The sequence below is a fragment of the Pristiophorus japonicus genome, chromosome 5 (assembly GCF_044704955.1).
Source record: "Pristiophorus japonicus isolate sPriJap1 chromosome 5, sPriJap1.hap1, whole genome shotgun sequence".
NCBI lineage: Eukaryota > Metazoa > Chordata > Chondrichthyes > Pristiophoridae > Pristiophorus > Pristiophorus japonicus.
The window spans coordinates 177,440,860-177,467,417 of record NC_091981.1 but is presented as its reverse complement, the minus strand read 5'-3'; the positions used below and the strand labels follow the sequence as shown (position 1 = coordinate 177,467,417).

At 40.5% G+C, this 26,558-nt stretch overlaps 1 protein-coding gene across 4 annotated transcripts; it reads left to right on the top strand.

Annotated features, from left to right (window-relative positions):
- Nucleotides 1-526: 526 nt before the first annotated feature.
- On the top strand, nucleotides 527-26,089 carry nr4a3 (nuclear receptor subfamily 4, group A, member 3). Of its 4 annotated transcripts, none has more exons than XM_070881124.1 (8): nucleotides 527-1,131; nucleotides 5,329-5,496; nucleotides 8,966-9,813; nucleotides 11,805-11,934; nucleotides 12,544-12,704; nucleotides 14,609-14,808; nucleotides 16,881-17,059; nucleotides 24,502-26,089. In XM_070881124.1, exons 3-8 carry the CDS (start codon nucleotides 8,968-8,970, stop codon nucleotides 24,756-24,758), a joined length of 1,773 nt encoding a protein of 590 aa, XP_070737225.1. In that variant the 5' UTR covers nucleotides 527-1,131; nucleotides 5,329-5,496; nucleotides 8,966-8,967; the 3' UTR covers nucleotides 24,759-26,089. The 4 variants fall into 4 exon arrangements, with proteins under 4 accessions (XP_070737225.1, XP_070737224.1, XP_070737227.1 ...); XM_070881123.1 differs by having other exon boundaries at nucleotides 5,329-5,579; XM_070881126.1 differs by having other exon boundaries at nucleotides 528-1,131; nucleotides 9,232-9,813.
- Nucleotides 26,090-26,558: the final 469 nt, after the last annotated feature.

The window sequence follows — 26,558 nt, the reverse complement described above, 5'->3', positions numbered from 1 at the left end:
ATTACTTGTATTGTATTTGAGACTATTCTGGTATTATGCGGAATTAAGGTAATAATTACTCCATTAGCAGCTATAATCTGTATTTAGGTTGTGTAAAAAGAGATTCAGTGAGTATTTCTGAACATTAACAAAACGATATGCTTACGACTAAAAATACCTATCCACAACTATATTTGGTTTCACTGGATCACAAAATAGTTCCGAAAATAAACGGTACGCCCCAGAAATGAATGAGATCTGTGCTATCTCAATCGGTGGATTGGCCCAGTGTGCTAAATTTAGCTGCAGCTTGCGTCAATGCCGTGCGTCAGCGGGGCGCTCTCACGCGCAAGAGTTCCAGACCGCCCTTCTCGCCGCGCCTGGCTTCCCGCTCTCCTATTGGTCCATAATCTCGGGGCGAGCAGCCAAGAGGTGTGGTTCGGACTGGGCTGGTGTTCCACCGTGAATGGCGCGCAGCGATTGGGCGCCTTGAGGCGATGACGTGCTGACGCGGGGTTCATAAATGATAATAAAGAAGCGCGAGGAGAGTGGAGCGCCCTGGTTTTTCAGCCTGTCAGCAGCTCGTTATCTTTTCACATACTGTCTGTGCGTGCACGAGCGCGGGGCGCGCGACTCAGGAGCCGGGCAAGAGAGTCTCAGAAGACCAATTTCAACACACAATACAGAAAGGGGGACAGCTGACGTGACGTGCCACGGCGTGACGTGCACGGCCCGGAGGCGTCACAATTGACGTTTACTGCATTCCAGCCGCTCTTATGGAGATACCGGCGTTCCTCCTATAGGCGAGCAGCTTTCGCAAACCCCCACCCCCTCTTGAAACATAAATGACGTTCACAAAGTGAGGAATTGTACTGTTATCTGTCTGCACATAAACAAAGGCACATTGCAATCGGAGGAGCGACTACAGAAAAGAAAAGGGGCGAAGAAAAGAGTTTGACACACATTTCTCGTTTGATCAACTCGCGTAAAGAAGAAGGATCCGGATCTGCACTACAACTAAATCATTTACTGGGAGTGATATTTTTAAAGACAAGTTTCTCTGTGTAATATCCATCATTAGGACTGGACGCCTACACGCAACTTGGAAGGCTATTTGATTATATGTAAAGACGGAACCGTCACAGCAATCAAGTACGTATCAATCAGTTACTCACTGGACACCATAAAAGTTACAATGGGTATGCTATCGAACAAGTGACTGCAATTCAATGAGCTTTAGCGATTTTTTTGTTAACGCTGATTGGAACATACTTCGGAACTTGTGCTTTGATGCCTGTCCCTTGTTTCTTGAGAATTTATGGGTTAATCAGCCGCTTTGGGTTGTGTGACAATCGGAGATCAGCGGGTATTAAGGTATTTCTGGTAGTTGTCATGGTAATGTAATGCTGCAGGCTGGGTGTTTGCTATGATGTGATGAATAGATGCGATTTGTCTTGCACTTGTCTGTGTGTATAATTTAGCTATGTTCCAGTGAAAGTGTATAGTTATTTCGTGTCTATTTGACTCTACTGCGATTTCATTCTGAAGAGGGTTTGTTTATAAAGTTGAAATGTAGCGCTTTGGAATAGAATTAGTGTTGATTATCATTCTGCACGTCGCTTCGGGATACGGCCATCGACATACGGAATTTCAGTTAAGAAATAACCACATCTAATTGTGGTCTCTGTTGACCCAACACGTGTGATCATCTAAGGTACTGGTCCTAGTCTTGGCATCAAATGTTTTTGCATTTTTTTTACTAATAGTTTCACTTTCAGAAGCCGGTCTGTTTAACTTTTACTTTTTGTTGAGTAATATTCTGTAGCAGTAAGCGCAGCACGTTCTTCTATGTACTGGGGATATGTGTGTACATAAGGTATTTAAATTGGAATTTTCAATAGAACCGCTTTGAAATATATTCGTATTGACGAAAGTGTAAATGTAAATACGGCTACATGCGGGCGAGTCAACAGTCCAAGTCCTAAATTATCAGTAGAATATAAACTTCATTTTCCTGAAGCGGTGCCGAGCGTTGGCATGACACGGGCGAGTTTGTGAATTTGGGAAAGTTTCTAATCAGGGTCACAAGTAGAATTCCAAGGACGATATCAACTGAAATGTCTGTAATCAAAACCTTATTACCAAGTCTATATAACTCCATACTAACTATATATCTTTTATTGTGGCATTTAACCACTTGTGGTGATTTTGGCATCTTCCTGCGAAATGTTATTGAAATTACAAAAATGCTATTCACAGTGTTGAATCTGTTGGTATTAAGGCATCAGATATATAGAGTCTTTAATAATGGCCTGGGCAATGTTTGCCATAACTAGGTATGACCCTGACTGTGTAGGTGGTACAAACGTGTGTCGTTATCTATGAAAACCCAATGCTCCAAGTGCATATTATGCCGATTCTATTTGTTTTCATTTCATATATTTAACATATACTTAATCATTCATAATGTTCTTTAATTACATAATCATGGGCGACGATTTCTGGCTTCCAGTAGAGACTGTAATTCTCTTTTTAAAAGAAAACTCGATTGATAAGAGTAGTTTTTCTCTAATAATTTACACCAAATGAAGATGTCCCCTCACTTAATGTTATTGCCGGCTGCTGTATGAGAGTTGGGGCTGCTGCTAATAAGGCGGATGTTTAAAGAGACATTGGCTGTTCTCTAGGTAACCAGCTGATTTAGAGCATTCATCCTGAGGGGAAATAATGCGCAAAGGAGTCAGCCGGGGGAGCTGAACAACTGATTATTAAATATAGCCGTGCAAGAGCTTTCTTTAATTAATTAAAACGGGATTCCACACAATACAGGCCAAACTACTGAGATAATTTCCAGAAGTTAAGAAGAAAGGTATTCAGAATTTTTTTTTCCTTTAGTGTAAGATATAAAAGAATAAAAAACCACAACAGTATAACCCAGAACTCGGCAACTTTTATCAATCTATATTAATGACTTGGATGAAGGAACCGACTGTAATGTAACCAAGTTTGCTGATGATACAAAGATGGGTGGGAAAGCAAATTGTGAGGAGGACACAAAAAATCTGCAAAGGGATGTAGACAGGCTAAGTGAGTGGGCAAAAATTTGGCAGATGGAGTATAATGTGGGAAAATGTGAGGTTATCCACTGTGGCAGAAAAAATAGAAAAGCAAATTATAATTTAAATGGAGAAAAATTGCAAAGTGTTGCAGTACAGAGGGACCTGGGGGTCTTTGTGCATGAAACACAGAAGGTTAGTATGTAGGCACAGCAAATAATCGGGAAGGCAAATGCAATGTTGGCCTTTATTGCAAGGGGGATAGAGTATAAAAGCAGAGACGTCCTGCTACAACTGTACAGGGTATTGGTGAGGCCACACCTAGAGTACTGCGTACAGTTTTGGTCTCCATATTTAAGGAAGGATATACTTGCATTGGAGGCTGTTCAGAGAAGGTTCACTAGGTTGATTCTGGAGATCAGGGGGTTGACTTACGAGGATAGGTTGAGTAGGTTGGGCCTATACACATTGGAGTTCAGAAGAATGAGAGGTAGTCTTATTGAAACATATAAGATAATGAGGGGGCTAGACAAGGTGGACGCAGAGAGGATATTTCCACTCATAGGGGAAACTGAAACTAGGAGACATAGTCTCAGAATAAGGGGCTGCCCATTTAAAACTGAGATGAGGAGGAACTTCTTCTCTCACAGGGTTTTAAATCTATGGAATTCTCTGCCCCAGAGAGCTATGGAGGCTGGGTCATTGAATATATTTAAGGCGGAGATAGATAGATTTTTGAGCGATAAGGGAATAAAGGGTTAAGGGGAGCAGGCAGGGAAGTGGAGCTGAGTCCATGATCAGATCAGCCATGATCTTTGGCGGAGCAGGCTCGAGGGGCCAGATGGCCTACTCCTGCTCCTATTCTTTATGTTCTTTATGTTCTTATCTCCTCTGCCGATTTACAGACTGGATTCGCCCGCAGCGGGTTTCTGTGGAGTAAAGCCGCGCGGGTGAGAAGTGGATGTGACAATTTCTTTCCGATGGCAGGGACAGGACATGTATGAAAACGCCTTCGCGCGGTTTCATACGCTACCCAGCCCCAGAGTAAAACTCGGATGTCGCTCTCTGATTATCTGAGTGTCCGGGTAACCGCGATATTGTAGAATTACATTTTCCAAGAAAACTGCATGTTTCATAAGAGTTGGAAGAGAGTCCAGGTGTAAAAGCTTTAGTACACATTTCAACCACGATCTCCAGTGATTTATCACGAATAGGTCATATCATGGTTCATAATTGTCGCGATAAATGGGGGGGGGGCGGTTTATCATTATTTTCATCACATCTAATACTAAACTCTGAGCTTTAGTCGAGTAAAAAAAGTTGATTGTAAGGCCGAACGGTTTGGCTAAAATTTTCAGTAAAGATATGTGCAGTAACCGCTTGTGAAGTGGAATTGTTGCTGTGTTGTAACCTTGTTACACAGACTATAAAGTATATGGTGGTGTATTGTAACTTTGGAAAGTTTTGACGAGCGGAGGTCGGATTAAATAAATTGCGAGGGGGCGCTACAGCTCCATTGATGGAGATCGATTCCTTGCCATGAGTGGGGCACACATTAAATGATATGCTTTTAATAATGCTGCGGGCGTTTTGTGAATGTGTTTTAATCCGGTAATTTGGTAGAATGCTAGGTGATCTCCAGCCATGGGGAGAATCATGGTTTCCATATCGTGACATCACATGCAGAGTGTGTGTGCAGTAAACGTAAGGCTGTCAGACTCAAGAGCGACAAGGAGCCACTCTGACATCCGAGAGAGAGATCTATGGAGTGGCTGAGCAAAGACAGCAAGCACAAGAGTAGTTCACATTTGCGAACTTTCCCAACCCCTTGCTCTGTGACTGGGTCCGAGGCGAGGGACAGCACCCCGCGGTGCATCGCTTCATCTTACTGTCTGCGCTGCAACATCAGTTCCGAGTGCAAGAGCTCTCTAGTTTGAGTTGAGTTTCAATTCAGTTAGGTTTACGCTATACTGAACCGATATCCATACATTGTTGACCAGGACTGGTATCTTAAATCGGTGCGATTTGAGGTAAATTTCATGATGCATTAATTTTCATTACAGACTTTTTTTTAAAGTTACATTTGTGTGCTCAGCAACGATTGTAACAGCGTCATGTCTCGGTGTTTTCGTCGTTCATTTGAGATTGTACAATCTTTTGTAAGGGATTATAAATGATTACCATCATCGGATGTCTCAGGTGTCTGTTTTTCATTTTTTAAATGATCTGGACAAAAGGAAGCTGCGCTCTCCATTTGTGGCTCAGTAGTTTATTGTTCTCTCTCTGTCTGTAGATCTTGGTTCGGAAGAGCTTTCCCCGCCGAGCCGGAGCTCCGAGTCAGTACAGCGAACAGCCGAGAGCGGCCAGACCAGAGACGACACATCCACAACGGCAGAACCTCTGGCAGCCCACCGAGCCAACATTCAGCGAGCTAAATATCTCCGTCCCTCAGCACACACAGGTACAGACTGCCGCACACACTGGAGGCTACATGGTTGTATGTAAACAACAGAATACACCCACAAGTGTATCATACCCGTGAAGGTTCGTTGCAAAATGAGGAGATTTTCTGTGTGCCTTGTGTTCAGGGAGGGTGGCGGTGATGCTTCAATGTCGCTGGGCAGGTGTTGGCGGGGAAAGTTATTTTTCTTTTTTCTTATTTTTGGGGTTTTTTATCGATCTATTCTGTTCGTTTCCATTATTTTCATTTTAATTCTTTATTTGTACTTTTGCTGTCTGAGAATAATTTGAATATGTGATTACCTCGGCTACAGAGCACGGGAATAGGTAGCAAATCTTTGGATCCTCCATCCTTAATCTAGAGAATTAATACAAGTGTTGGCTATGGGTCTATACATTCTGAAACCTGTGTACATACAGGGATCAGTACAAAAAGAAACCAACATATATCTAGTGCTCTATATATAGAAACCTGCACATATACAGAGTCTACATAGAGAAACCCTACATATAGAAACCTGCCAACACCCCGGGGTCTGTACATGTAGAAACCTGCCAATATCCAGGCAACCTTGGTGACATATTTGACCCTGAAATGAGCTTTCGACCACATATCTGCAGCATAACTAAGAACGCCTATTTCCACCTCCATAACATCGCCGGTTCCACCCCGCCTCAGCTCATCTGCTGCTGAAGCCCTCATCCATACTCTTGTTACCTCTAGACTTGGCTATTCCAATGCACTCCTGACTGGCCTCCCACATTCTACCCTACGTAAACCTTGAGGTTACCCTAAACTCAGCAGCCCGTGTCCTAACTCGCACCAAGTCCGGCTCATCTATCACACCTGTGCTCACTGACCTACATCGGCTCCCGGTTAAGCAATGCCTCGATTTCAAAATTTTCATTCTTGTTTTCAAATCCCTCCATGGCCTCGCCCCTCCCTTTCTCTGTAATTTCCTTCAGCCCCACAACCCCCCCGACACCTGTGCTTCTGCCCTCTTGAGCATCCCTGATTTATAATCACTCCATCATTGGTGGCCGTGCCTTCTGTTGCCTAGGCCCCAAGCTCTGGAACTCCCTCCCTAAATCTCTCTGCCTCTCTACCTCTCTCCTCCTTTAAGACACTTCTTAAAACCTACCTCACTGACCAAGCTTTTGGTTGTCTGCCATCATTTCTCCTTATGTAACTCGGTGTCAAATTTTATGTCTCATAATACATATAGCGTTTCACTGTGTTAAAGATGCTATATGAATACAAGTTGTTGTTGTCTTTACGTATAGAAACCTGCCTATATCCCAGCGTCTGTACATATAAAAACATGCCAATATCCTGGGGTCTGTACATATAGAAAGCTGCCTATATCCAGGGGTCTGTACATATAGAAACCTGCCTATATCCTGGGGTCTGTACATATAGAAACCTGCCTATATCCTGGGGTCTGTACATATAGAAACCTACCTATATCCTGGGGCCTATACATATAGAAACCTGCCTATATCCTGGGGTCTGTACATATAGAAACCTGCCTATATCCTGGGGTCTGTACATATAGAAATCTGTCTATATCCTGGGGTCTGTACATATAGAAACCTGTCTATATCCTGGGGTCTATACATATAGAAATCTGCCTATATCCAGGGGTCTGTACATATAGAAACCTTCCTATATCCCGGTGTCTGCGGATTCACAAACCTACATTTATACAGGGCTCTATACAAAAATAAACCAACATATATATGCCAGAGTCCATACATACAAACCCTGCATATATACAGGGATCTGTATATACTGAAACATAGAAACGTAGAAACATAGAAAATAGGTGCAGGAGTAGGCCATTCGGCCCTTCTAGCCTGCACCGCCATTCAATAAGTTCATGGCTGAACATGCAACTTCAGTACCCCCTTCCTGCTTTCTCGCCATACCCGTTGATCTCGATATACATAGAGGACTATACAAATAAAAACATATACAGATGAAAACCTAGATATACACATGCTCTATACGCAAATGAAAGCTACAGTGGCCTATATATGGTCAGACTTGAGTATAGACAGGTGTCGTATAAAGCTGCATAAACATACAGAAAAATGCACAGAACTGATAATGCTTGGGTTCTCTCCTTCAATCAATTGACTGATGTGTTATCAAACCCACTCCCTCTTTCTCAATTAATTTCTGTTATGTAGTGTGCTGACTCGGTGCAATACTATAATATTAAAAATATAATCTATCCCTTCCCAGTCAGTACCGATGGTTGCTGGATACACTTTGCTTTTTATTGTGAAGACTAGAACTTGATCTCATTAATTGCCCAATCCCTCAAAATATTGTTCAATTGCCCATTTTTTTACATACTCCTTGGATTCTATCTGTCATCTAACTGGCTCCTTTCTCACACCTGCCTTGATCGTTCCGAGCTAACTATTGATCTATGACACACCGGACGCAGTGCTCATACTTCCCGGGTGTAATGTGAGCAGCGCGTGTGGCTGCAGGTACCTGAGCTAATTGAAGGCTTCCAAATTGTAATCGTTTTCAGATGTTGCTTTCCAAATTCATTTCAAAGCACGCGTCCTGTGTTTTGCAAAGGGAGATGTTGTCTTCTGTTGCTTGTAACAAATATCTCTGCTTAGTCACACCGCGTATTGTTGATAGGAGGCAGAATCCGCCTCTCTATCTGATTTCAAATCTTCGCACCGCTCCCGAAGACCGGCTCTGCAGGCTACAGCTTGTCATCGAATAGAGATATCATTACGAGCTCTGGTACTTAATAATTGTTATGCAGAAAATAATTTAGTACTTTTAAAAAGATTACTTATATCGTACACGGTGGCCAGTACGACCCCAACTCCCAACACCAGACAGACAGAATCTTCCCATTGTTTTTGTCGCTGATTTTCTTGGAACGAAACATACCCAATGGTCACCATCTATCAGCCCGCTGATACAAGCAGATACACAATAATATACAGAAAGCACACACACCGCGTTCTATACCGCACTACAAGTGCATATAGCAGGGCCACAAATACAATTGTCCGTGGATATACTTGTAAGTATGCACTGTCACACAGTGACATACATTGGTCGCTGTGGATAGAGGCACGAATCTCCAAACTGCACTGTTGACTTTTAAGTCATTGGCGAACTACGTGAGACGATGCAGATTCTAATATAGAGGAATCTAAATCTCTTTTAAATGCCACTTACATAGACGGTGCAGCTATAAAGGTAAAATGTGCCAGTGAAATGCAATTATTTTTATAGGATGGTAATGAAGCAAGAAACAAAGACGGCGTTATAAATAGAAATGTAAACCTGAGCAATTGCAGTTAGTGAGTTATTTTATGTAATGACGGGTTATTTCCTCAGCAGTTTGAATGCATGCCACGATATGAGGCAAATTAGTGCATTTCTCCGTGCTGCTACCTTTAGTAATTTCAGTATTTTTGTTTCTTCTTAGACATGCCCTGTGTGCAAGCCCCATACAGCTCTTCGCCACAAGGTGCCAGTTTTACAGCTCAGAGTTACGCTTATGGTGGGGATTACAGCTCTGACTTGGTGCATACTGAATCCCCCTATATGAAGTTTGGCATGGACCTGGGCAGCACTGAAATTACAGCCACCACCTCCCTGCCCAGTTTCAGCACCTTCATGGAGACTGGCTACTCGGGTAGTTATGAGTTCAAACCATCGTGCGTGTATCAAATGCACTCTTCTTCCTCACAGAGACCCCTTATTAAACTGGAAGATGCCCCCCATCACAGCTACCAGCCATCGATCCAGCATCAAACAGAGGACATCATGCCATCGACTTCCATTTACTTCAAGCAGTCTCCTCCATCAACCCCCACCACGCCTCAGTTCACAACTCCACAGACATCCATGTGGGATGAACCTCACACGTTGCCTCCAGTGACCCAGACTTGCATGACCACAGGTCATATCTTGGATGCCTCTATGAAGAGCGCCCCGCCGAGATTTCCGCTGTTTGCCTTCAAGCAGTCTCCGCCACACACTCCAGCCTCCAGCAGCCACATGTGCTATGAACCCACCTTGAACATGCCCATGGGAGCCGAGAGTGCTTCTGCACAGTCTGTAATGGACACGCGTCAGTACCCGCTACATTTGGTCAAGGGGTCGAGCATGGGCTTCCACCCAATGCCTCTCAGCCAGAGCACACAGAGCCTACCTTCTCCCCCGAACCGGGGCTCCTCCTCTGGGGAGGGCATGTGTGCGGTGTGTGGGGACAATGCAGCCTGCCAGCACTATGGGGTGAGGACCTGCGAGGGATGCAAAGGTTTTTTTAAGGTACGGTGACCTTAATTTTATCTAAGACATCCCTACAACATGCAGTTTGTGTGGGTATTCGCAAAGATAAACAATACATTATAAAATCAAAAACATCTTGTGTGCAAAAAATTTAAGAAGTAATGCATTATTACTATAATCTACAAGATAACTTTCTAAACGCGCGTAATTTTAAATGAGTTGAACTCGTTATTTATTTAACTTGGTCAGCGATTGAAGTAAACTGAATTGCCTGGGGACATGCCTAGTGTGGAAGGTTTTTAGAAGAATGAGGTAGAAAAGAGCAATCCGATCTTAGTCCAACCTGCAACTACTCGAATCACAAACTAGCAACGCGTTAAGAATGCAGATGTCGAAATGAAATGCTTAGAAAAGCACGAAATCTTTCAATAAACATACTTCAGCGGGCAGATTAGGGGACAGGGTTTGAAACAAGCCACTTCCCTGTTTTCATCGGGATGGCAGTTCTACTCAGTGCAATCGTTTATTAGCGATTATTTCAAACTATCAGTAGTACAAAGGGAAACACTTTCGCCGGAAATACTTTACGAATTGTATTACAGTGACAGAGGCACAAATGAGAAAGTTTCAGTATCTTAGGATCCGAAAAGAACACCTTGTTATCACAAAAGGAATTACCAAGAAGTTTATTTTAAAAACACCAATCTAATTGGGATTGAAATGAGAATACTAGGGGAAAAAGCAAGTACCAACGACCTCTTGTAAAGAGCTCCTGCGCTTTATTGTAGACACTCACGTCTCCTGTTGTACATTGAATAATAGTATTTTTAAATGATATCTGATTCTTGATCATTGCAGTAGAATACTAGGGGAAAAAGTAAGTACCAACGACCTCTTGTAAAGAGCTCCTGCGCTTTATTGTAGACACTCACGTCTCCTGTTGTACATTGAATAATAGTATTTTTTAATAATATCTGATTCTTGATCATTGCAGTTACTGCAGCCAAAATTTAGAAATAAAAATAAATTCTGTCTAACACAATGTGAGATGCACGGAGCAGATATGATGCAATTCCAGAATAAGACAATTTTGACAATCAGATTGACTGTGTCATCATTGGTGCAGGAGGCGGGTCTCGTTTGCAAACATGCTCAGGTGAGGAATAGGTGTTCTACCATTCCTCTGTCACTGATAGATTGGAAAATACTACAAAACGTTTCATTGTTACTAGTAATTAATTAGCTTCATGAGTCATTTTAACTCCACTATTTGAAGGGCGTTTTCTAAAGGCTGGCAATCTATAATTTTAAGTCTTTTTTTATTTCTTTTTAAATGCAATGATTTAACAAACTTTTCTAATCTGGTTGGGGATCCCGTGTAAGCGAGCATGTGAGAGGGTTCCCTATTCCCGTTTGTGAAGAATGAACCACGCTCTGCTCTCTGCCAGGAAGCACCTTTCACTCCTGAAGGGTTAACTTAACCCGTTAGCAATAGTCTAGCTATATCTCTTTATCAAGATGTATGCTATTTAATTAAACTCTAACTGCAAATGTGATTTCAATTGTACTGATCAGTCTTGATTAGCGAAATTCAAGCTAGGGTTTTTATTTTTTTAAAGCAGTGTTGGTTAAAGAAACGTTACCCAAATCATTTCAAATGTCTTTTAATAAGGTCAGTAATCACCGCGAGAATAAGCCAAGTGGCAAATGATCCCCAAAGGTACATTAAGAGGGAGGGATATTATACCCAACGGTATAATGTGATGACCCGGTAATTTCAGAAATAATTTTATCATTTAAAGCTGCCTGTCTCCTGAGAGTTTCTCCGGCACCAATCTGGCTGATTCTCTTTGTCAGGAGCCAACACCAGTAAAATTGTTTTCCTGCAGGCTAACGTGTTAGGAAATTAATTTTATCTCATTATCCGAGCGGCGTTGGCGCATTTCAGATTGTAATTAGAGTGTGCTTTGTCAGCTCCTATTTTTTTTCAAGAGAAGAAAACATCCTGCAATAATATTTGTTCTTTGCAGAGGACGGTGCAGAAGAATGCAAAATACGTTTGTCTGGCGAACAAAAACTGTCCGGTGGACAAGAGACGGCGCAACAGATGCCAATACTGCAGGTTCCAGAAATGTCTCAGCGTGGGCATGGTTAAAGAAGGTGAGATCTGGCAGTGTCTAGGTGTAAACCCACTTTAATCCACCCTCCCCTCCCGTTTGAACGAAATGGTAAAGTTTAGACCCAGGTTTTAAGACTTGGCCATTTATTGCCTAATTGGCGATGATTTGCTTGGAGAAAACAATGTAATGCCAATCTAAACACTTTAACTAACCAGACCCTCCAAATTCGGTCGGCTTTGTGTATTTCCTGTTTATACTTTTTTTCACAATCTTCAAAAGCATGCTGTAAATACCTGGTAGGCTTATGGGGTAATAGACTCTTCTGGATGAACCAAACAGGAAACCCAAACAACAAAAAACAAAGCCACAATACATTCTGATAGTATAATGCCAATTGAGATGTGGCTTTAACGTTTTCTGAAATTATAAACCCCTAGATCTGGAAAGTTTAAAATGTTTTTACAATGCAGTGTTACAAAACCATTTTAGCACACGTTCCAAGCAATCTGTAAATTGATTGAAAATTATACTGCAGCCAAGGAGTTTGAAGGTATTCACTTTATTTTATTCTAACTCCGTTGGTTCACTTTATTTAGGGTCTGTGATTGTATATGGAAAGTTTTTTTGACTTTTTTCTCTCTCTCCCCAGTGGTCCGTACAGATAGTTTAAAAGGGAGAAGGGGTCGTCTGCCCTCCAAACCAAAGAGCCCTCTCCAGGAGCCATCCCCACCCTCTCCCCCAATCAGTTTAATGAATGCTCTTGTCCGGGCACTCGTAGACTCCACTCCCAACAGCCACAATTACTCCCAGGTAAGCAAGAGTCCAGAAAGATGTAAACTCAGTGAGGGAAGTAGGTAGCATAATAACACCAGCAACAACAATAGCTGCTACCATGAAATGATGTATGCTCTGAGCTGATGATTATATCACACCTACTTAAGTGGTTGTTTTATTTTGTGATATTAAATATTAGGTTGAGGGACATTCCATCACACTTTTATTTATGGTTTCAGGAGATTCCATCACTTTTATTTATGGTTTCAGGACATATTCTTCATGTTATTTTTCTATAAGCTTTCTGAACAAAATCTGAAAAAAATTCACTTTTTGGTCTAGAGTACTGTACTGTGTTACACAGTATTGAATAAAAAACAGACAATTGAAGGAATACGTGTTATTTACAAATAACTAATCAATGTTTAGGGGCCAATTGACAAATGTTATGATACCTAATAACATTGTATATTCTACCTTTTTAATTCGAAAGTAGCAGTTCCCTAATATATCCAATGGAGCAACAAACCTAAACGGTTATCCCAAGATTTCCTACTTTACAATTACAGAGCTGTGTAAATACACGGAAACTTCATTCTAAGTTATGAAAAAAGAAAGCTTATTTTACAACAAACATTGTCTCTGATCAGCAGAAGCTCCATCATAGTTAGTAAAGGAGCTCAGATCTCAGTTAGATGATCTGACAAGAATTATTTTGCTGATCCCCACAGGTTTTGTAACAATGAGATTTCCTGTAAACACATCCAGTGCTGGCATCATTTCTGTTCTTTTTTTAGAGGGAAATCATGACATTTTTCTCTCATTTGACATTTTCAAAGTTTCTTAATACTGTTTCTTTTTTTTAACAAAAAAATTCCAAGATATTTGCTTAGCTGTCCATTGTTATACTCTGTATTATGTATTTTTTTTAAAACTGAAGCCAAAGTATTTGTCTGTTTATAATATTTTTTTTAAATTGTTATCTTACCTGTGTAGTAAGGAATTTACATTTACAAATGACTTATTTCATTGTGAGACCAACAATGCAACTTGCTATTAGTGCAGCAGCAAACCAGGTTTTAGCCATTTTTTGAACATTGGAATTTTTTTGGATTCCAAAATGCAATCTCAAATACAGTTCAATGCACTTCTTACTTGGCTTGATGATATACAACATTGAGCTCACTGCAAATATTTCTGTAGAAACCATAATTATCTTTTCTATTGTTTCATTTCTATTCATTCTTCATAACAATCTTTGGTCAAAACTGAAGGTGACATATGAAAGAAAAGTTTGCATAATATTATAATTGAACACAACTTACTCATTTCGATAATGCACACAGGAAGAACTTTTGCTCAAAGCAATAGCTATTGAATTATTTGCATTTGTTTAAATAATATTATCGTCTTTTAAATGTGTGCAATTCAGAGGAATGCCCAAGATGCATTTGATCATGTTTCAATTAGTTTGTGATTTTAAAATACCAGTTGAGCAATGTAGATAAACCTTTAACCAAGTATTTATATCTATGTATATTGGAAAAATATAAGATTCCCAAATATACCAGGAGATTGTATTTAGAATGAGGAAGATTGCTGAATATTATAGCAATTGAAAACTTTTTCCAGAAGTACATTTTGGCTTGATGTCAATTGTGAAGTTTGTGACCTGCTAAACATAACTAACTTTTAAGATGTGCCCTAAAATTGAAACCTAATGAAATTGAAAACAATCTCTTTCAGGATCAATACAGGAAAGACCCAAGTAATTTATTTTATTAACAAGATACAACATTTTTAGCACAAATTTTTTAGACTCAATAACAGCTCCTTTCAGAAGCCATCTGAACTTCTTTATTTACTTCTGCTCTTGTATATTTGGAAAATGAAATTTGTGTAAGTGACATTCACTGACCTGTTGCTGTTTATCCCTGCAGTTTTGTGCTACTGAACAGCCCACAGCTGGAACTGATGCTGAGTATGTGCATCAATTCTATGGCCTCCTTGCCACCTCTATGGAGATCACTCAGAGCTGGGCCGAAAAAATACCAGGATTTAGTGATCTCCCCAAGGAAGATCAGACTTTCCTCATCGAATCTGCCTTCCTCGAACTTTTTGTACTGAGACTCTCCCACAGGTAAATTTGATGGTTTCCAAAAAAACACTGCACCAAATTCAAAGTCCTTACACAGGACGCATATTGTATACTTAAAAAAAAAAATGAAACACTAGAAATTTATATTTTGAACAGGTTTTGCACATTGTTAGACTGGAAAATCCTGTGTAGATGACAATACCCTACTTGTAGATGTGATTATAGAATTAACTTCACAGCATTCCCCTTCTGTAAATACTCTTCCTGTAAAATGCAAAGCATTGATATTGTAAAAATATAGGCTGTAGCAACTGCATGTAATATTGAAAGGAATTGGAATAGATTTTTTTTTTGGGTGGGGGGGGAGGTGGGTAGTATCCAGAAAATGTTGATTTTTAAAGATAATGGCCCAGAATTTGTGGTCTTGTTGATGGCGAACTAGCAGCGTTCGCTGTCATTTTGCCTTTGAAACTGACAGCAACTTCAGAATTTAGCGCATGCGCAGCCTGATGGAGAAATCCTGAAGTTACGGCCTGTCATTCACTGCTTCCCACAGGCTGCAGTGTACCCCACCCCCTCGCCTCCCCATAGGGCTGGCAATCAGTGAAATATCTCAAATCAGGGAAACTGACAACAACTTAGGCTCTTCCCCAGTAATACCGCTGTTAAATTCCCCATTAAAAGTTAGACCGAAAGGAATTAGGTGTAACTGGGGTTTTACAGTGTATTGATAGTTAAACAAAAGTTATGGCCCTGAAAAACTCATTTTAATTTTGTGTAGTGTCAAATTTATCCATTTTTAATAAAAAAAAATGTTAAGACACTTTTAGAACAATTTAAAATAATTTTTATTAAAAGTTTGTTTGTCTTTATTTCAGGTTTGGCTTTTCCCCATGTGAGAGCCCCAATCTTTGTTTTTCTCTCGCCACCATTTTAAAAAATTTAGAATTTTAAGAGTTTTCCCACTTCCTGGTTGACTGTCATCGAGAATTCTGCATTTTGGTTGGCTGCTTAATCAGCTTGTTAATGTCACAGTAGTTCGCACTATGGGATTCCCACTATTCTACATTGATTTGAGTAAAGTGTTGTAAAACCCAAATTTCTCGACAGAGAGATTGAGAGATCTTTGTGCGAAGATTACTTCGGGGCCAGTGGTGAACGCCTTTGCTTCGCCGCTGACCGCAAATTCCATGCCATAATTTTTTTGACATGTTGGAAAAGCACAGGAAATTATTCACCATGTAAAAGAGAATGAAGGATAGACCAGGAATTTCCTCTGGACTGTTCCCATTTCATCACATTACTTTGCCCGAATTGTAGCAGTAACTCCATTTACGCACATACACAGGGTTTCCACCACACTTCTGATGAAGTTATGGAAATTCCCGGCCATAATGAACATCTCCAGTGTTATTTTTTCATCATAACTTCAGAAACATTCAACTTTCAATCACTTTTAGATGCTGACCGACCTTGTCCATTACCAATATTTTCTGTCATTATTTCAAATTGGCAGTATTCACAATTTAACAAAAAAAACTTTCCTTTCAATAAGTAACAAGTTGGTGTTCATTTACAATTACTGATTGTTTCATACTTTTGCTGCTTATTCTAATGAACATCAGCTTGAGATGACTCCAGGTGACAGAGAAAAAGTGCATGTCATTGAATGACAGGCAAAGTGAAATGATGCCAAAGTAAGCGTGTTACCAAATAATTGACTAAGCAAGCATGTTGGAATGCAACCAAATCATACAAGATTCATTGTGTCGAAGTTTCTAAAATAAAACCTATAGTGTACATCTATAGTGAGCAAGTGCAGTAGTGGACCCTAACAGCATTGCTATTCCCCAGAATTAGAATACAGGACCATCTTCTATAAAGCTCACTCGCTATCACTCTGTACTATGTACGCTGCCATAGATACTGCATACAATGAATGTAATATATATCAATGTGTTATAGCCAACGAATAATTGCAATATAACCTATCTTGGAGGAATGAGTATTTCTAATTTTAGAACTCTTATAGAATGTGGACCACTGCTGATCGTATGTTGAAAAGGTTATTGTAGGATTAGTTCATTAACTGTCATTTTAACAATTATTTACAGATCTGCTCCAGCAGAGGATAAGTTTGTATTCTGTAATGGACTTGTCTTGCATCGACTTCAGTGCCTTCGTGGATTTGGTGAATGGCTCGATACAATCAAGGAATTCTCTACAAATTTACAAAGCCTTAACTTTGATGTCTCAGCTTTTGCATGTCTGGCAGCTCTAGTTATGATCACAGGTAGGAATTATTTATCTATTTTTTTCCCCCAGAATCTTGCAGTGGTATAGTCACATGATTTGATTTATGCTTATTACCTCTCTATCCTATGGTTCTACGTTACATTTTTTAAATCACAGTCACTTTTGGCTCATTGAGTCTGTGCTGGCAGTATTGTTTTGTTGTAATATTGAATACAATTGCAAACTATTTTGCTGGCTTGATGGTTGCATATTGTAAGGATCTGCTCAGGGCCCTGTTGAATATGCATTAGTAGATTGCGGTTTTGTTTTCTTTTTATTTCTTAAACAAATCAATTCAGATGTCCAGCTGTTCAGTCACATAGGTGCATGGGATCTCTTCAAGCATTTATTTTGTCAGCTAGTGATAATGATTGACTATCTCTGTATGGATCTACTTCTTGTTGCTCTCATATGTTTCAAAAGTTTTAGACAACTAAACAATTTGAAACAAGCTATATAAACATGATTTAAACATAAGAAATGACCATTGAGATATTTTAGCTTAACCCTTAGATCACATATGGATTCCATAAGGAATTGCAGACTAAGTTTTTGATACTGACAACTGCATTGTATCCAGAATGCTGATTTCCAATTGTTGAATAAATAATGGTATCCATAGTTAGTGATAACCCAGAAACACATTTTAGCAATATTTTAAGTTCTTTCTTGAGTTTCTCTTTTTGACCTTTCTACTTTTCTTTAGTTCATCTGTGAAAACATAATTGAACAGGTCAAACACCTCTTTAAGATGACCAAAGCCAAAGCTGCCCCACACTCAGCTAATAGAAGGCATGATGTCAATGGGCCCAGTTGGATTTATTCAGTTTTCTTTTTGAGATGAAGTCCCCTTCCCAGCAAGTTGTCCTGATTAGATCTCCGCATAGCTGCTGACAAATGCCACACGAGCCGAAATTCAGTGCCACCATTGTTGGGTCAATTTCTTAAAGTGGTATTACAGCACCATTTCAAATACAAGATGCTATTAGGTGACATACATTTCATTAACCAGGCTGCTCTCTGTGCTTACCAATCTGTATAAAGTAACGTTTTGAAATTGATATTTACCCAAGACTTGGGTAAAGTTCAAATGAGTTTCATCATGACATTACACATGACCAGATTGCTTAACAATAAAAGTAGCACAGTACATACCAAAGAAACAATTTGCATAGTCCCCTAGGAATTATATCGCTGGCTTCGCAATCATGGCCTCAGGCTTAGAATTCAATATGACTTATCATTTCAATCTCCTGATCATCGTTACAAATTACCCCCATTCTTACTCAAGCCACTAGATTGAGTGAGTGCTGATTGATATCAGAACATTCCATCTGAGAGGGGGAGAGCAATCATAGAACCATAGACGTTTACAGCACAGAAAGAAGCCATTCGGCCCACTGTGTATGTATCGGCTCTTTGGTAGAGTAATCAAAAATTAATCCCATTTCCCTGTTCTCTCCCTATAGCCTTGTATCTTTCTCTGCTTCAAATTAATTATCCAATTTTCCTTTAAAAGATGCAATTGTCTCTGCCTTGCCCTGCGCACCACCCAGTACTCAAACTGTGGCCCAATTGATATAAACACAGAAAATGCTGGAAATACTCAACAGGTCATGCAGCATCTGTGGAGAGAGAAACAGAGTTAACAGAAGGGTTATCGACCTGAAACGTTGACTCTCTTTCTCCACAGATGCTGCCTGTGCTGCTGAATATTTTCAGCATTTTCTGTGTTTATTTCAGATTCCAGCATCCGCAGTATTTAGAAACATAGAAACATAGAAAATAGATGCAGGAGTAGGCCATTCAGCACTTCGAGCCTGCACCGCCATTCAATGAGTTCATGGCTGAACATGCAACTTCAGTACCCCATTCCTGCTTTCTCGCCATACCCCTTGATCCCCCTAGTAGTAAGGACTACATCTAACTCCTTTTTGAATATATTTAGTGAATTGGCCTCAACAACTTTCTGTGGTAGAGAATTCCACAGGTTCACCACTCTCTGAGTGAAGAAGTTTCTCCTCATCTCGGTCCTAAATGACTTACCCCTTTTCCTTAGACTGTGACCCCTGGTTCTGGACTTCCCCAACATTGGGAACATTCTTCCTGCACCTAACCTGTCTAAACCCGTCAGAATTTTAAATGTTTCTATGAGATCCCCTCTCATTCTTCTGAAGTCCAGTGAATACAAGCCCAGTTGATCCAGTCTTTCCTGATATGTCAGTCCCGCCATCCCGGGAATCAGTCTGGTGAACCTTCGCTGCACTCCCTCAATAGCAAGAATGTCCTTCCTCAAGTTAGGAGACCAAAACTGTACACAATACTCCAGGTGTGACCTCACCAAGGCCCTGTACAACTGTAGTAACACCTCCCTGCCCCTGTACTCAAATCCCCTCGCTATGAAGGCCAATATGCCATTTGCCGCCTTAACCGCCTGCTTACCTGCATGCCAACCTTCAATGACTGATGTACCATGACACCCAGGTCTCATTGCACCTCCCCTTTTCCTAATCTGTCACCTTTGCTTCTGTATGGCCTAACTGCTGTTTTGTATAAATTTATCATCATTTATTTATTTTTGTAAGAACATAAGAAATAGGAGCAGGAGTAGGCCATACGGCCCCTTGAGCCTGCTCCGTCATTTAATACGATCATGGCTGATCCGATCCTGGACTCTGGTCCACTTCCCTGTCCGCTCCCCATAACCCCTTATTCCCTTATCGGTTAAGAAACTACCTCATAAATTTATGTCTATGTCTTAAATTTATTCAATGACCCAGCTTCCATAGCTCTCTGAGGCAGCGAATTCCACAGATTTACAACCCTCAGAGAAGAAATTCATCCTCATCTCAGTTTTAAATGGGTGGCCCCTTATTCTAAGATTATGCCCCCTAGTTCTCGTCTCCCCTATCGGTGGAAACATCCTCTCTGCATCCACCTTGTCAAGTCCCCTCATAATCTTACACGTTTCGATAAGATCATCTCTCATTCTTCTGAATTCCATTGAGTAGAGACTCAACCTATCCTCATAAGTCAACCTCCTCATTTCCAGAATCAACCTAGTGAACCTTCTCTGAACTGCCTCCAAAGCAAGTATATTCTTTCTTAAATATGAAAACCAAAACTGTACGCAGTATTCCAGGTGTGGCCTCACCAATACCCTGTATAACTGTAGCAAGACTTCCTTGCTTTTATACTCCATCCCTTTTGCAATAAAGGCCAAGATTCCATTGGCCTTCCTGATCACTTGCTGTAGCTGCATACTAACCTTTTGTGTTTCATGCACAAGTACCTCCAGGTCCCGCTGTACTGCAGCATTTTGCAATTTTTCTCCATTTAAATAATAACTTGCTCTTTGATTTTTTTTTTCTGCCAAAGTGCACCTCACACTTTCCAACATGATACTCCATCTGCCAAATTTTTGCCCACTCACTTAGCCTGTCTATATCCCTTTGCAGGTTTTTTTTGTGCTCACACATTGCTTTTCCTCCCATCTTTGTATCATCAGAAAATTTGGCTACGTTACACTCAATCCCTTCTTCCAAGTCATTAATATAGATTGTAAATAGTTGGGGTCCCACACCGATCCCTGCGGCACCCCACTAATTACTGATTGCCAACCCAAGAATGAACCATTTATCCCGACTCTCTGTTTTCTGTTAGTTAGCCAATCCTCTATCCATGCTAATATATTACTCCCAATCCTGTGAATTTTTATCTTGTGCAGTAACCTTTTATGTGGCACCTTGTCAAATGCCTTCTGGAAGTCCAAATACACCACATCCACTGGTTCCCCTTTATCCACCCTGTTCGTTACATCCTCAAAGAATTCCAGCAAATTTGTCAAACATGACTTCACCTTCATAAATCCATGCTGACTCTGCCTGACTGAATTATGATTTTCCAAATGCCCTGCTACTGCTTCTTTAATAATTAACTCTAACATTTTCCCAGCCACAGATGTTAGGCCAACTGGTCTATAGTTTCCTGCTTTTTGTCTGTTTCATTTTTTTAAACAGGGGTGTTACATTTGCAGCTTTCCAATCTGCTGGGACCTCCCCAGAATCCAGGGAATTTTGGTAAATTACAACCAATGCATCCACTATCCCTGCCGCTACTTCTCTTTAAGACCCTAGGATGCAAGCCATCAGGTCCAGGGAATTTAACTGCCTTTAGTCCCATTATCTTACTGAGTACCACCTCCTGAGTGATTGTGATTGTGTTAAGTTCCTCCCCCCTCTCCCCCACCTGCTCCTATTTTTTTTTCGTCAGTGTCTATCTGCGTGCACATTTTGGCTGCCACTTCGGACCCGAGCCTTTAACCTCTTTTTACACTTCCTTCTCGCGCTTTTTCTCTCTTTCCCTCAATGGTCAATATCTAACGTGTTGTGAAATTGTTGTGAAGCACCTTGGGACGTTTTACTATGTTAAAGGTGCAATATTAATAAAAGTTGTTACTTATTATTATAAAGCACAATATTCTATTGAGCTTTATATGACTTTTATCTCCTGGCACTCTCTTTTTTAAGAAATTATGTATGGGACCCATGGTCCCTCTGTTCATCCACACCTTGCAATGACTTTCCATTAATTGTATATTCCCATTCCTTGGTTTTTCACCCAAATCGTATTACCTCACACTTATCTACATTAAATAGGATCTGCCACCTGTTTACTCATTCTGCTAACTTGAGTCCCGCTGAAGTCCTTTACGTGTGTGTGTGTATATGTATATCAATGTTTGCCCTAATTTCTTTTGGGTGCGCGATCTCTTTAATGGGCTGTGCGGCTCATTCAAAATTTCCCGTGCGAAATCTCCCATTTGAAAGCTGATTCTGGGCTGTGCGGGATCTCTGGACAGCGGCCATGTCCACGCAGCTTAGTAGAAACATATATCGGGACTCCTCAACTCCTCCAGCCTCGGCTCGACGTTCCCCAGCTTCCGGCTGCCTGACCTCGCCCGACCTCCTCGGCCACAGCCCCAACCTACCCCACCCACCACCCCCCCCCCCCCCCCCCGACCTCCAGCAGGTCGACCAACCCGCTCCCGACCTCTGGTAGCCCAACCGACCTCCGGCGACCCGACCGATTCTCCCCACCACCTCTGGTGGCCCAACCGACTTTCTTTTCCCCCCCCCCCCGGACCTCCGGCGGCCCAACCGATTCTCCCCACCCCGCACCACCTCTGACAGCCCGACCGACCCCCCCCCTGGCCTCGGCTTGACCGACACCGCTCCCCCCCCCAGCCCGATCAACCATCAACCTCCCCCGGCCCAACTGACTTGCCCCCCCCACCTCCCTCAGCCCAGGCAAGATGTTCTGAAATCCAGAAATACCCGGAACGGTCTCGGTCTCAAGGATTCCGGATTTCGGATGTCACACCTGTACCATAATTCTTTGTTTCTTGTTTGTCAACAAACTTTCTATCCATGCAGCTATATTTCCTCATATACATATGCCTGCATATTTATAATAAGCCTGCTGTGGGACACCTTTAATACAACACCTTTGAAAATCCAAATGCAAATACACTACATCTACTTAATAAAAACCAATGCTAAACACTTAATATTTCTGCCATATCTTCATCTTCCACAAATGACTTCCTCTTTGTCCCTGAGTACTTTCACTCTATTCTTTTATATGCGTATGTTATTTGCTAATCATTTCCATATTACCTTTTAGCTGTTCTAATTTTTTTGTCACCTCCGTACTACAATTTCCAAATTTTTTGTGATTAATTTTAGTATTGTTAGTCTTAACATTATTCTATTCCTCCTTAAGTTTCAGATAATGTGTCTGTGCACAATTAAGTGATTTGAAATTATCCTCACGGTCATAGATGTGTCCATGACCTAGATCTTTCCACCTTCACAGCTTTAAAAAAAGTTCTATGGAAGTCAGTGAGAGGGAGGACAGAAAATTTGATTGTTCTGTTTTAATAAAGGATTGCTTGCTCTTTATTACAGAAAAACCCTAGTTCAGACCATAAAACTCAATCTTAAATTTTCTTCAACAATTTTAGATTTATCAATTTTCTAGAGATTGAGTTTATTGTTTTTTTATTGCATTCAACACTAAAAATTTTAATTCAAGCTGTTGTAATTTAGTATATTTTAAATTGTTTACTAATGGATTTCTACAGTAGCATTGCTCACTGCAAATCGCACATAGTGTCTCATTTACCTATCTGTTTTTGTGTTTCTCCATGTGTCTCTGTCTCATCCTCTGGTGCTCTGTCTTTCAGTTCAGCTTCTCTCTATCTCCTCTTTTCTTAGTACTTCTGGTGTTTGTGTCACCTTCTGCCTATTTTTCTCTTTTTTTCCTTTTGTGTGTGAGGTGGTAGATGGTGTGACAAGGAGGGGAACTGCTGACGGAAACAGGCTATATTTTCCAGTGGTACTGGAAGGCAGTGTTAAGATGTTCTAACTACCTTTCCAAGGCACACAACCCTTGCTGTTGCTTGGAACATTCTATCCTCCCCTTCTTCCCTCCATCTTCCATTCCCCATTGCTCTGCTCCTGTCTTGCATCCCTACCAGCACACCCCCTTCCCCCGATTACTTCTGCCTCATAATATCATCCCTGTCAGTCCCCCTACATCCTTCCTAACACCCTAAGTTGCCAGAAGCTTTAAAGCAGAAACTAATTTTTATATTTACAACTCTGATCAACTAGGGCAGGGAAAACATAATGACCTTTATGACCTCCCTGTGTATAAGAAAACACACGATGGTGAAGAGTGGGAGAAATAATTCATAAATTTGCTACACAGTGGCACCCAGTGGCCAAACCCTGTCATTACACTGAGAGTTGACATGGCAAAATTGAAAGAGAAATGTTTTCATAATTTACCATGGGAAAAGTGGAGACTAAAATGATACCAAAAAGGATGATAACAGAAGAAGTAAAGTTGTGAACATAAAGTACACACCATGTATAGGATTTTTAATATCATTTATTGATTTTTTTTTGTGAATTCTGTGCTCATTGAGAACGTGAACAACTTTGTACTCTGGACACCAGCATTGATATCAGACATTCCTAGATCAGATATAACATATTCAGATATAAAGCCCTTTAATTCGGCCCCAACCATATGCCTTCGTCTCAGTCTCGGTATCCATTTCATTTTCCCAGACTAATTTTTATGGGTTCTTTGAGTGAAACTGGCCAAACACAAGACCTTAAACCGCTGCCTATGAGAAGAAACTTTCATCCCATGAGCTTGAACTGGGATTTAAAACAAGGTTCCAAAGATAAAATGACAATGTGCTAACCCATTGCATCAGTAAAATGTTATAATTAGGATGACCATGTTTGAAAAGTACATTGATGGGACAGTAAACAGCAAATAAATGTGGCTTTTTGTATATCTAATATCAGGGAAAATGATTTCATAATTTAAAAGTTGTTAATATTGTCTGTCATGTCTCCACAGATCGCCATGGGTTAAAAGAACCAAAGAAAGTGGAAGAGTTGCAATCCCGGATCATCAGCTGCCTGAAGGAACATGTGTCATTCAGCATTCCTGGGGAAAACAAAGGGCAGCCACTGTCCAAGGTGCTGGGCGTCATACCTCAGTTACGTTCTCTCTGTACACAGGGGCTCCAACGCATCTTCTACTTAAAACTAGAGGACTTGGTGCCACCTCCAGCCATCATCGACAAGCTGTTTCTGGACACATTGCCTTTCTGAAATGTTTTAGCTCTTCTTGGCAATCACACATTTCAGTAGCCAAGTGGATTGTGACAACAACAATAGCTGGTGCTCTGGCCCCTGTCCCCTAGAAAGCAGCTCTAACTGCCCACGTCCAAGGACTTTTCCTGGCGCTTTATTCTGCAGGATCCTATACCTAAAAACACTGTCTGCTTGCTGCTTTTGGGATTGCTAACGTGGTACCTTGGGAGCGAAACCTGTCATGGTCGAAATGATTATCTGACTTTTTTACAGTCTGTAACATGTCGTCCCAACGTTCTTGGGTGATTGATAGGAAACTTATTAAAAATGTCAACAACAAAGTTGTTACAAAGGTAGTATGCTTTTTATTGTGATTGATGCCTTTAGTATAGCTCCTGATGTGTCATATGTACAGCAAGTGGTGGTGCAAGGAGGCACCTCTGATGAAAAATTCTGTTTTTAGAATGCAGCGATACAAGGCTGTTGGTTCACACGTTCAAGTGCAATTTTTTGAAAGTGCTACGACTTCAAGATTTTTTTTTTGTTGGTTTTGTTTTTTCAAACTCTAATTTATTGTAATACTAAAAGAATTTGATGAAATATGAGGAATTGTTGGCACTAACTTTACTGACAAAGTTACCCGAACTTGAATTATAGTGATATTTGTACTGATAAATGTACAAATGACGCGGGGACACTTTGTGAACTAGAAGAGCACTTACACATTGCTTAGAAAGAGAGATATATGGAATAAAAAACACATTTTAATTTTAAAAAAAAGCTTTTGTGAAGTGTTTTAAGGATAATAACAGAGTTTGGACATAAGGATATTGAAGTACAGCAAAGGCAAGATCTTCTGAGTCAGAATTGGTTGATCCACCAGACTGTTTTACAAACCCAGCAGGTCTTACTGAATACTGTAGTTGTAAGAATGTAGGTGCTAGAAGGGATGCAGTCAGCTGCATTAAACATTCCGTGTTCGTAAAGGTTTTTTGTATGATGTTTATACTGTTGATGCCATATACTAATACAAAAATACTTTTGTTGCATAATGTCTTTATTTGTATAAAGATTATATGCATGTTATTGTAATGGCTTTGCCTGTATTTATTGCGACAATTGCCAGTTGCTCAGAGTAACTCTGCAGGCTGAATTCAGGAACCCTAGCTGTTAAAGGGGCAGTGCCTTGCTTTTGACAACAGAGTGTATTCACAAACCATCTCTGTGCTCCTTTAGCATCCAACAGTGTTTTATTGTGTTAACCTGTGTGTTTTCAAATGTTCAGTACATTGTACATAGACAGAAATGTAAATTAAAATATTAAATTGAATAACATTTTTATCAGAAAATGCTTGGCTTTGGAGGATTCTCTTTGAAATTCATATTATGCACACAATTTATATTATCCAATTCTAACTGGTACTTTGCACCTATTTCTTGAGTTTTGTTTGAATAAAAACTAAAATATGAAAGTTAAAAGACAATGGACATAATTTTTTTTTAAATGTGATATTAATTTATTTTTATGTTATTTTACCCTCTTTTAACCTATTATTTCCCCAACTTATGTCTGACCATAATGTGCCCTTCTCCTGGTTGAGATGATGGGCTAGAGACCTGCTACTAGGCCTTCAACAGGACTCCTCAATAATTAATCGGCTGCAAGAAGTTATATGAAAGTAGCCCAAGGTGACAGCTAGGAATTATGAAAGAAGCCCTGATGGTGGAAATGTGCCTTGCAGGGAGTCACGGGCATGAGCCTGTGCCCCCGTTGTCTTAACATAAATACAATCTGTCAGCAAACGATGGGGCAGCATT